Source organism: Kryptolebias marmoratus, linkage group LG17, assembly GCF_001649575.2.
Source record: "Kryptolebias marmoratus isolate JLee-2015 linkage group LG17, ASM164957v2, whole genome shotgun sequence".
NCBI classification, from domain to species: domain Eukaryota; kingdom Metazoa; phylum Chordata; class Actinopteri; order Cyprinodontiformes; family Rivulidae; genus Kryptolebias; species Kryptolebias marmoratus.
Window position 1 is genome coordinate 2,525,118 of NC_051446.1, and position 12,962 is coordinate 2,538,079.

General features: G+C 37.3%; 1 protein-coding gene across 1 annotated transcript in view; it reads left to right on the top strand.

Moving 5' to 3' along the window:
- cadps2 (Ca++-dependent secretion activator 2) overlaps nt 1-12,962 on the top strand; it is a 311,669-nt gene that overhangs the window by 80,344 nt on the left and 218,363 nt on the right. Inside the window, exon 8 of the mRNA XM_037980923.1 lies at nt 2,031-2,170. Within this exon, the coding sequence (XP_037836851.1) occupies nt 2,031-2,170 (140 nt within the window). The remainder of the gene's footprint in view (nt 1-2,030; nt 2,171-12,962) is intronic.

The window sequence follows — 12,962 nt, forward strand, 5'->3', positions numbered from 1 at the left end:
TATTTTTGTAATTAATTGTTTTAATGGTACTTGTAGTGTGTGTTTAATTGATTTAGTTGTAAGTTTTTTAGAGATGTGAAACACGGGTGGTAAATAAGCTATTGTTATTTTCTGCTTGAGAGCTAAGTATATAAAGTGAGAATGTTGAATTGAATTTATAATGATTTATTTAAAAATAAGAAAGTAGTAAAAGTTTTACATCAACCTACTCCTTTACATACAGATAACTTTTTTATGTGGGCCAAAATGACTGAATGAATAAATAATTGAATTCCAAGACGACCGATTAATCGATTATTGAAATTATCGTTAGTTGCAGCCCTAGTATTTTTGGTTTAGTAATGGTTTTTTATTGATTTTAGTAAAAAAAAAAAAAAAAAAAATCACAACTTTTAGGAAAATGCCCCACGAAATCAGGCATTTTAGCCAGCAACAATCACAAAAAATGCCCGCGAAATCCTGGAGTAACTGTATACTGTATGATATACTGCTACAGAAAGTCATAGCACAGTATTATTAATCAATTTGCATGTTTTTTTTTTTATTTTTGTATGGGTTTTCACAAAGTTGTGAAATTTAGATGTGAATATAAATTGTAACAAAATGGGAAAAAATATATAGACAAATATTAATACTGGTGTTTCAGAGCTTATCTATTGACACTCTTAATGAAGGTTAAAAACACATTAAAAAAAAAGCCTAGCATTGCTGCCTTTTATGCCAGACTTTTAGACTTAGATCACTTTATATTGAGAAATATGAGTTGTTGCCATTCTGGTGAAATCTGGAAAGATGAAATTATTCCCAGTTTCATGCAGTATCATGAGTTGTCACATCCGGAACATGTGCTGAGGATCAGTTCCAGCTACTACCACATCAACTTTTAGCTTAATGTCTGTACAATAGATTGAGTTATAGCCACTTTGTGTTGAATAATATCAATTAGCTGTAGTGGCCATCTTGAATTGGACTGACTCCAAAAATGAATCAGTTGTAGATGTATGTCTTTGTTTCTTGTTTTTGTTTACTTTGGATCCCCGTTTGCTTCAGCGGATTACCGCTTCAGCTGCTCTTCCTGGGCTCCTTTTACATCACTGACATATTAACATAGTAGAACCTATACAAACAAAATAGTAGCATGCTTATACCCACATGTAGAACAAGACAGTGCAGAGAGCAGTAGAGAAATCAGACATTCATGAAGTTCGACTTGAGTTTCTTCAAGTTGTATGCAGTACTTTGTTGTTTTAAGTTCACTGGTAAATTATTCCATACATGCATGGCTCTAAGCATAACTGTACGTTGGCTTGTGTCCAATGCTTACTTTCTCAAAGTTTTGTCCGAATCTGTACAGTGGTTCATCAGATATTTTACGAACAGACAAATAAGGTTAACTGCAACAGTTAATGCTGATGTTTTAAGCAAAGATCTTCTGTACTGAATAGCATTTGGAATATGTGTTGTGACTGACTCTCACCTACAACTGCAGAAAATTTTAGCACAATATCTGTAAAACTGACTGAAATATAGCCATTGTTATATGTTCTAAGGTCAGTTGGTTGTGGCAGCCATCTTGAACTGAGATGATTCTAAAAGTTAAATCAGTCGCAGAAATGCATCCAAAGATAACTTTTTTAAGAGTTAAAATTAAAATTGGTCCAGTGTTGAATAAAATCTTTTGGTAACAGACAGCCACTAAATTCCACATGCACACACAGACATGGGCAAAATCCTAATCCTCTGCCTTCACCTTTTAATCACATAAAATCAACATTTGTTGTGCAACTGCATCTAAAACACTGGTGATGGAGATGGCTCTAGTTTCACTAGTTTATCTAGGTTGGGAGTCAAATATTTCACTAAAATAAATTTACTGAATTTTTATTGATAATTGTTGCATATGTTTTAGGGAAGATGCAACGGTCTTCTATACTTGTTAGATTTCAGTTGTGAGGTCGGGATAAAATGTTTGCAAGAGGAACTTGTTAACCTCACTTGTTTATTTTTATTTTTTTCCTCCTACTCTTCAGGTGATCCTGAATCCCACCACCAATGGACCGAAACAGGCAGAGTTCCATCGAATGGTTGTTCCCAAAAACAGCCAAGATACAGATCTGAGAATCAAGCTGGCTGTCCGCATGGATAAACCGCCCAACATGAAGCACAGTGGGTAAGTATTCTGAGAGGTCTTTGTTTTATGTGTCTGCAGTGAACAGACTACAGAGACAGCAAAGGCATGGAAGTGTTAGAACTCCACTACATAATTCTACGGTACTGTCTTCCTGTTTTGAGATAGGGTGTCAAAAATTCACACATTTAAATATTTTTGTCCACAAAACAAATAACAACAAAACTGATCATTTATTTGCATATAGTAGCTGTATATGTTCACCAGTCATTTCACTGTGTCCACCTGTTCATCACACCGCTCAGTCCGGGGGCAGAGACTGAGAGGAGTAAAAGAAAGTCAGAAAAGGGTGCCATATCTTCTAGAACTTAGAGGAGTTGCCCTTCATTGAATATATAATCTTTTCCAATTTTAAAAGAGACATGGTGGTATTAAGCCACTGACTGCTAGAGGGCGCTTTAGTTGATTTCCAATGAAAAAGAAGAGGCTGTCTTGCCAGTAAAGAAGTAAATGCTAAAATATCCAGCTGATTAGCAGTGAACCGGATGCAGTCAACTGGGAGCCCAAATCTGGCAACATGGGGAAAGGGTTTGATGATCACTGAAAGTATCTTGGACATGGTATCAAAATAGTTCTGCCAAAAACTCGTAAGTAATAAACAAGAATAAAACATGTGAGTTAAATTGCAGGAGGGTGCATGACATTTGTCACAATTGTCAGAGACAGAGAAAAAAGGTGTGAGAGACGAGTTTTAGAGAAATAAGCCCTGAAAAGAACTTTAAACTGTATAAGTGAGAGCCGAGCGCAGATTGAACTAGTGTGAATTTTTTTAAGAGCTTTATTCCACCAGTTATCTCCCAATTTTAGATCCAGTTTGAGTTCCCAAGCTGCCTTGACTTTGGTAATAGGAGAGGAATGAAAAGACAGAATCGCATTGTAAACTTTAGAGATGTATGACTTTTGAAGAGGGTCCCAGTTCAGGAACTCCTCCCATTGCGGACTTGGTGGTTTTGAAGGAAAATCAGGAAACAAAACTTTGGCACAGTGTCTCGTCTGAAACTACCAAAATAGGTGAGAAGGAGGCATCTAATGAAAAATCTGTGAAGGTGCGAAAAATACCTTCATTGTTTAAATCATTAAAACATATCAACCCCTTATTATTCCATGTCAAAAAGGTTGGATCTGTGAGTGCAGGTTAAAACAGATGATTTTTCAATAAAGAAGCTAATGTAGATGCTAAGTTAAATTTGAAGTGCCTCCTGAATTGGTCCCAGATTTTTAATACAGCGCAAACTACTTGATTCGCTAACCCAGAGGGGTTGGATGGAATGGGGGAAGTGAGAAGAGTCTTTAGGGAGGATGAGGAACATGACTGCAACTCTACCATGCACCAAGGGAGGTCCAAAGATCTAAACCAAAGTGAAATTTTGTGGATATGTGCTGCCCAATAATATAGTTGGAAGTTTGGAAGTGTTAATCCAAGTCTCAGTTTGCACCTATGAAGTGAGGATTTGCGGATTCTGGGTGGCATTCCACACCACAGAAATCTCACAGAAGAATCTGTTTGTGGGAGATTTACATTAATATAATCAGGAGGCATGTATTAAGTTTACCACAGAAGAAGGGACAAGAAAGCTGGATGTGGACAACCATACCTCCCACCAAAAGAAAAGGAGAAAAGAGAAAGAGAGATAAAGAGGGAAAAAAAGAACAAAAACAAAAAAACAGAAGCAACTGTGTTATAGCGAAGAACACAAACTCCTGTCCCCACCCACCACCCCACACCCTGTAGCACTTACATCGACCTCATCCCCACATGATGGAGAACCTAGGGCAAACTCCACAAGGAGTCAGATCCCTAGAACGGATGCTTACGCTTTTAAGCTTAATAGTAAAAGTAAAGCTGTAATTTGACCTCCCACAAACTTAGTCACATTAAACGCCATGGCACAACTTGTCAAAATGGAAATTTTATAAACTGCAAAATATTAATTACAGAGAAAACACAACCTATGCATAGCACAGAAAATAAAACTGTCAGTGAATATGAAGTGTCATGGCTAAATCAAAGTTATGTACCTTTACAAAGTTCTTTTATGTATTGAGTGACCTGATGAACACACTAGCCTGTTCTGGTGATTTAAACTCCTCCATACCATTGTGTGTGACCCGGAGGCGTGCCAGCTAGAGCCGTCCGTAACGGAGCCCTGGGATCTCGCGGAGTTGATAGCAGACGTCATTAAAAGTGGCACTGGCCCGGGCCGTCCTCGGCGTGTGATCAGGAAAAACAGAGAATCGCATGTCCCCAATCTTGATCCGCTGCTGGGTCCTGGCTCGGCACAATATGTCCACACAGTCCGAGTGATAACGCAGGCGAGCCACTATGGGGTGAGGTCGCTCTCCGGGTTTTGGCTTTGGCTGGAGAGAACAATGGGCACATCCACCAAGGGCTCCTTCTACAGCTGAAAAGCCTTCTTAAGTAAAGAGGAGATGGCTGTAACCATATTGGAGGTGTAGAAATCCTCAGGAATACCCAACAGCTGTGTATTATTGCAGAGAGATCTGGCCTCTAGGTCATCACATTTATTATCTAACCTTTTTTAGATCTGCAGACAGCTGCTCCACCTTAGTCTGTAGTGTAATGATGTCATCGGAGCATGTAGAGAGTGAAGTCTCCATCTCCCCAATGGCTTCACGGCGTGCACATCTGACTGAATGGTTGTAATACTGGTAGATAATTCCGCCTTCACTGCCAGGAGCTCAGTCCCGATGCTTGACAAGTTTTTCGGCCAGAGCTGCTTGAAGTTCGGTTTTGAAGATGGAGGCCATTTCAACCCGGAGTGCAGATAGCAGCTTGGCCTTAAAGGCTGAGGAAGGAGTGCCGGGCAGGAAGGGGAGTCACCACGAGGCGGGGATGTAGCCTGAGAAGCAGGCCTCTGTTGCTGTATCAACGATTTAACTCTTGGAGGCATTTTATTCGAGAAAAAAGGCTAGGTTTGAGTTGTGTTATAGTAGTAAAACAAACACTAAAATGAAGGGGAGGAAAGAAAAAAAAAATTACCAAAAAAGTGCCTGAAAAAAATGTTTTCAACTGAATGTTGCAGGAGCTCAGAGAGACACGTCCTACTCCTTCATTCGCTTCACCGGAAGCCCTCAGAAAGGGGATTTAAGTGACTTTGAACGTGGCATGGTTGTTGGTCCGAGTATTTCATAAACTTCTTATCTATTGGGATTTTCACCACAACCATCGTTAGAGTTTACAGAGAATGGTCCCCCCAAAAAAATAAAAATACAGTGAGCGACAGTAGTTGTGTGGACAAAAAAACCCTGTTAATGTCAGAGGTCAGAGGAGAATTGGCAGACTAGTATGAGATGACAGAAAGGTAACAGCAGCTCAAATAACCACTTGTTCCGACCAAGGCCTACAGAATGCCATCTCAAAGGATTCAAAGAGACTTTATTGTCATTCACATCACATGAGGAATGAAATTTACATTCTCACAGTCCAGTTACACCCATAGGCAATAGAAGTGAATAAGAATAAAACAGAAACACAAATGTGCAGTATATACAGGATAAAAAGTGATTGTCTTTGTAAAGTGTCAGTGCAGGGTGGAATTTAACAGGGATGAAGCTGTAAGACTGTTAAATTCAAAAATTAAACAGTTGTAGATTCTCATCCTGGGTTTATTTCCTCAAAGCTTCATTAAAATCCACTATTTCTTCATGGGATGTTTTGCAAAAAGAGTTGATAAATGGTACCATTTTAAACAAAAATCTTGTGCTATCTATAGCACTCAGGTTATGAGTTGTTCATCAGTCTCAGCTACAATCACACCAGATTTTAGGTCAATATCTGTAAAATTGGCTGAGTTATAGCTATTTTTGTATTTTCTACGCTCATTTGGCTGTGGCAACCATCTTGAATTGGGTTGACTTCACAATTTATTCAGTTTTAGATGTGATATCTTACTGCAAGTTTTATTAAAATCCATCCAATCCTTCATAAGATATGGTAAAAAATACACATGCACACACAGGCTAAAACATCATCGTCAAGTCTTTTGGTGGCGAGTAATAAATATATACAACTCTTGATGGTAACCATGGTCATATTAACATGGTTAATATTTGATTAAAGTATGTGTGGTGGAGTGGTGCTGGGTGTTGAAGTGGATTAAGTGTGATCTGTAATATTTATGTAGCCAGCAGATGGCAGCAGATCCAAATTTTCTAACCTATAAACTCTGACATTGCTGTACATAGAAGTGCAGTTTTCTTTCTTTATTTGAACTACTCAGGCTTTTAATACTCTTACAGGCATATTTTTCTCAGCATAAATTGTATTTTTTTCCCTTGCATTGTCAGCAGTACACAGGTGTTACCAGATGTAGTCCAAGATAACAGATAGAAGTGGTGGACTTAATCAAGTAGATCATATGTTGAGAGAAAGAATCTACAGAACTCTGATCTTGGCTTTGTCAGCTCCTTTCCAAGTCTCTTCTTCACAAAAAGTTCCTGCTGACTGAAATAGCAGGGCAGCAGGCTTAGTTTGGTTTTCAGGATCGCCCACAAGGGGTCAGAATTGGTCTCTGTTTGAGTTTAGTCTGCCTCCAGTTTGTGTTCTGATCTTCTCTGGTGTTTAGTATGATGGTATGTTCCATATAAAAATCATAAATACACAAAGATATAAATCTAGTTTTGTTGCGCAAACATAAATAATTGTTAAATCCTTCTTTTTATATTAGGCATGTTTTGGGGGTCTGTTCAGCTTGTGAAAGAAAAGCGTGAACCGTACTGAAAGCAGAGCAACAAGCGAGAACAGGTTTCCTTTTCTTAGTGAATCAGGAGGGAAAGGTTGCAGGAACAGAAAGTTGCATGAACAAAAACTATTTTGATTGGATTTCTTTATTTAACTGTACACCTGTGAGGGTTTAGTGTTTTTAGCCAATGATCAATGAAGGATGTCTTCTTATTGATTGGTTTTAAATAAAGACATTGTCAGTTCCGTTTTTCAGCAATCTGAAAACATTGCATTTTCTGGCAAAGCTCTTTTCAGTGTTTCAAATGACTTTGAGATTTTGGAAACATTAGATTCTTTGTCATATATATTTTTTGTAATTTAAGTAAACAATGAATAAAATCAGCAGCCTGACAACAAACTTAAAAAACAAGCTGCTACAATCTTTGTTTCTGTAACTCGATGAAAAAGAACGATTGCACTAGATGGAGAATGAGTCACTGTAAAGTCAACCTACAGCACAAAATTACATTAAATAAGGTTTTCCTAAAGTAGGACATTTGCTGTAGTTCAAGAATTTAGGTACAAAAACAGAAACGTTTTCTTGTAAATAAATCTGAAAACTATAAAGATGTGAGAACATTTAAAAATAAAAATAACAAAACAATTACCTTAAACAGCAGGTTTGTATGGAGACTCTTCTTCTAATAAAAATAAAATATTTAAAAATCTTTCTTAAATATATATGAACTATGCTGTTCAGATGAAGTGATGTCTTATCCCAAAAAAATGAATTATTTATCAAAACAGTGAAAGAAAGATAGTTAAAGATACACATAAGATAAGACAAGATAAAATAAAACAATACAAAATTTAGACAGATGATACAAAATAAGATATAATAAAACAAGATGAGACAACCAAGAAAAAGACAAAAAAATAAGCTAAGAAAAAGACAAAGATTTGATGAGACAAAATAAGACAAGAATACAAGATTATTTCATAAAAATGTATTAAAATTGTTGCCATGTATTTTATTATTTAGTGTAGTAGTGTTTAAAGAAGGAAAATCTCATTTGATTTAAACATAAATGCTGTCTTGTTTTAAGGAAAGCAAGAATGCCAACATACATTTCTACACAATAATTATCTACCTGTATTACAGGGAGGAAATCACAAAAACAGTGTTCATTTATTTGCTTTAATACAAATAATTTCCGTGTTTTATTACTTGTTGTTGCCCTTTTGAAGCTGGATGTCAGTTCAGATTTGATGTTTGCTTTATGTAGTAGGAACTGTGAAATGCCTGCAGTGAGCTCTGCGGCACCATCAGCCTGGTATTGTGGCATGTTACAGGATGCGTTAAACTGCAGCAGGACCAGGACGAGACACACAAATAATATTCCCAAGTGCCTGGCGAGTGCTGCCACATGTTAACCCAGATTCTCCGTCCAGACGCGCAGCAGCCTTGACTTAAGGCCTTTTCTTTAAAGACAGGCAGCAGGGCTGAAGAAAGAGGTCTTGCCATCGATTGATTTTCTTCACTTGCACTTGGCTGTATCCCACGCTTCAGGAGGCCGAGGAGCGGCCATTGACTGAGAAGCCACACCGATGATTCTTCCATTTTCTTCTTTTTTTTTCCAGTGTCACAGCCTTTTTCAGCTCGTCTCATTACTGTGTTTCATTTTACACAAAAAGTTCAAACTTCCAGGATATCTTTACTGGTAAAATATATGTTTGATCAAATAAAAACAAACACACTTTAATTGTTAAACCTTTATTTTTCTTTTTAAAATCCTTTTTAATAGTAAAAAAATGTCATGCGTCATGCCTGAAAATGGGAACTAAGCAAGACATCTTTAATTCATTCATCAATCAGGGGTATTTTAATTCAAAGATATCTTTGACAAAAAGTTGACTCATTTAGCTCAAGTTGGCAAAAAAAAGCTTAAAGCTTTAATCTTCAATTTCTCATTTTTCCAAGAAAATGAGAAGGCAAAAGATTTTTTTGAAAACCAAAACAAACACCACATCAGTTACATGGAGTTAAATGATGAATCACATCAAATTCTTCATGTATGCAAGCAAATATTTTAAATACATTAATTTTGTAGTAAAAAAAATACATTTGAAATATTTACAAGCTAGAAAGGTTTTTTTTACACCTCAGCAAAGCATACATATAAAATGATGTCACTTCTATAGCATGTTTTACAGTACACAGTTCAGTTAATGACAGTCATGAAAATTTCATCCATCACAGCCTATTTATGAAGCTTTCTCGAACAAAACAGCACTAACAAGAGTTTTAATACTGTCATAATTTGAGTAGTTAAAACTGAATTGTGACATGGAAAGTACAATACAGGCAACTTTTAGCAAAATTTAAACTAAAACTTTGTGTCAAAATCCAAAATTTTACACAAGGTTTCCTAAATAGCTTGTTTGATTTTGTATTTGTGAAGTCTTAGTTAGACTTTGTTAGTTTTTAAAGTGCATGCAGTTTATTATACAAGCTCAGGACACTTCACAAACTATTTTTAATCAGTGCAATATAATATTGATTTATACTAGGGGGGGCACAATAATGAGTAAATCTTCAGCTAAACTACAAGTTCTTAAACTGCAAAACTACAATTTGCTTTATATAATTCATAGTTTAAGTACTTAATTGATTTTGTCATATCGCTGTATGTAGAAACAAATGACCTTCTCACTGATGGCAAATGATCTGTGTTTTGTTGCCACAGTATCATCTCCTGTGCATTCTCAAAGATTTAAGCCTTATATTCAGGGTGTGTATTGTGACTGTTCAGAACACACATTTAGGAAGTAAACAGTCACAACTGATCGCCACAACCATTTATAGGCATGTACATATAGGTTTTCTCTAACTGCTGTTAGCAGCCACAACAGGAAAGAAGCAGAGGTAGATACTTATTAAACACTCTACATCGAACACAGCATATCTGTGTCAGAATATCAGGCTTGCCTGTCTGTTTCACATCAGCTGGGTGGTGAGCTTGAATATGGACGGTTGCAGTGGCGGGAGATAAAAGGTGCATGTATAGCCAAAAGTTGTCATCGAATCAGCGTTTTCATGGCTGGTCATTTGCGTTTTAATTCAGTCATTCTGATTTCAAGCCTCAATTTCCCATCCTAGCACTCTTCTAGCTGAGAATCTAGTTGGGAATGTTTCCCACATTATTTAGTTTGTATTTTCACATTGGGGGGGATGTTATTCTCTTTTGTATTTTGCATCAAGTCAAGGTCAAATTAACTGAAGCAAACACTCCTTGGTTTTTGTTGTATTTTAAAATATTTCTTCAATCTTTTAATTTTACTGTTTACGGTTCAGATTGGTTGAAAAGGACCGTATAACTGTTTTTTATTTTATTTTACCTTATTCACAAGAATGGTTTGTTTTTCTGTCTCTGCTTCTGAGGGTTATTGTCTGTTAAAAAAAACAAACAAACACTCACACAACCCCCCCAAAAAAACAGCATTTGGCATTTGTTTCTCTTTCCTGTTGTACCAAACCTTTGACACTCATAGCGAGGTACGAACTGAGTTGTGACCAGGGACGTGCGGTCAGGGGAGGCATCATGACAAGAAAAAAAAATGATAACATAAAATGATTATTAATATTTGTCCACTGATCTTTATGTATAACTAATTTCAAACATGTTTATAGTCAAAATTGTTGAAATTGCATATTTCCTGTTCAAATAGAAGGGTGAAAGGCGAGGTGCAGCAACAACGAGCCGAGCCTCACCTCTGAATGTGCAATCCATCACAAACTGCAATTATCCTGTGCCTGTTGCCGTATCGCTGCATGTCGCCAATATAATGGTTTATATACCCTGATTTTCCACAGTCTGGCTAATCTCTGTAACCATTTATGTTTAATGTTTGTTAGTGACATATTTAGTTTTGCCGAGGGGACATAAAACCGCGGTGAAAAGGCGAAGGGAGAGGCAGGCAGTACTCTGCCGCACTGAAGGGGGCGCACGTGAGCCAACGGGAGCTTGTTGCTGCTGTTCTTTCACGCAGAGGCCAGTGAGAGTCATGTGCACTGCCGCGAGCTGTTGATTTTTGTTTTGCTCCATCGGACTGCCAAAACGGTAATTGTAACGTTTTTTCTTATCTTTACGTACCTTTAATACGTACATGTGAGAGAGTGTGTGTGTGTGAAGAATGCTGATGAGATATGAAATAACCAGTAGCCAATTGAATAAGCTACCCTTATGGGTTTATTTGTAAATGTGACTGTAAAGGAGTCAGTGCCTCACCAACCATGAAACTCACCACACGTCACTGGTTGTGACCCTAATACCAAAAGTAGTACCAAACCATACCCCTCATACTGACATAGGTATAAAACAGTGACCCTCAAACTTAATATGTACCAAATTATTACTGTTTGAGAGCACTTAGCTATCTTAGATGGACATCAGTTGAACTTCTGTTTTGATTCTTGAAGGCATATTCCTTTTTCTTTTCCCCTGTTGCCAATGTGCTGCTCAGGATGGGAGATGGCAACAAAGTGAAAATGCAATAAAATCTAACGGCTTCTTTCAGTAACTTTTATTAATTGGTTCTTTATAATGTATGTAAATGTTTTTGTGTACAGTGCCCTGAGATGACCTATGTTGTGACTTGGTGCTATATTAATAAACTGAATTGAATAGAATAGAATCAGCACTTCTCATTCTAGGAGCATTCTCAAATGAAAAGTGAAAGATTATAAAACTGTTGTGTTATTTATTTGGGGGATTCTTAGCTCACATGCAAATCCCTTCTTCTCATCCCTCCTTAGAGTTGTTTGGGCCTTTGTTAACCTGGTCTGCCTGCTGGTCACATGCATGCGAACAAGTCACCAGTCCTTTTTGTTCAGTGTAATCCAAGTTTATTTGAAGAGCATTTTAAACAACCATAGGGGACCAACATGCTGTGCACAGCAAAAAATAAGACATGGCTCACACAAGACAAAAATATGCTATTAAAGCATGGAAAATTATACATTAAATCAATCACTGGTAAAAACAAAGAGTCAAAGGCCAAATAAAAATGGTGGGTTTTAAAGGAGATTTAAAACCAGACAGCGAATAGGCTCCTAACATGAAGAGGGAGCTTGTTCCACAGTTTTAAAGCTATTGTGATCCCCTCTGAGTTTCTGCTTTGTTCTGGGAAACCTCGGGAGCAGCTGTTTAGTTGATCTGACAGATCATTTGGGAGTGAAAGGGCGTAGGAAATGTAGAGATCGTTTTAATGCTTGCCCTGATCTAGCTGTCGAACTTGACCACAGAATCCATTTGACCCCAAATTCCTCTCAGTCTGCTGTAATAGGCCAAGGAGAAGGGGGAGCTAATGGTGTCTCCAAAAACCATTGCTTCATCTGGCAGTTTTGTTTTCATTAAAATTGATAAAGTGAAGTTCCATCCAGGCTTTCAAGTCATTTTGACACAGATTGATAGAATATTAGTCTCTCTTTAAGAGACACATAAAGGCTCTGTTAGAGTAGCGCTTCAGAGTGTTACGCAGGACTCTGCTGACAGCATGTAAACCTGAGCAAGCTGTGTAGCCAGCATTGTAGTAAAAAGCATAGACTAAAAAAGTAGATGCCTCATGGACCACTATTGCCTATTGGCTCTGATGAGCCGTAGGGCCGCCATCTTGGAATGGTCGCCCGCTCGACTTACTTAAATCTGTTTGACAGGAGCAATGAAGTACCTGCACGTTACATCAATCACAGCTCGCTGAATACTTAACTCATTTTAACGCTTTCTTCCCCCCTGTAAATCTTAGACATACAGCTATTAAAGCTGAACACATAGTTCAGAGTATTTAAATATTCTTGGTGGGGTTAACACTAATAGAACATTCTAATGTATGACATGTTTTGCAAAACACACAGCCACTGATACATTTTTATTAATATCTCTCTCTCTCTCTCTCTCTCTCTCTCTCTCTCTCTCTATATATATATATATATATATATATATATATATATATATATATATATATACAGTTGTGGTCAAAAGTTTACATACACTTGTAAAGAAACATAATGTTATGGCTGTCTTGAGTTTT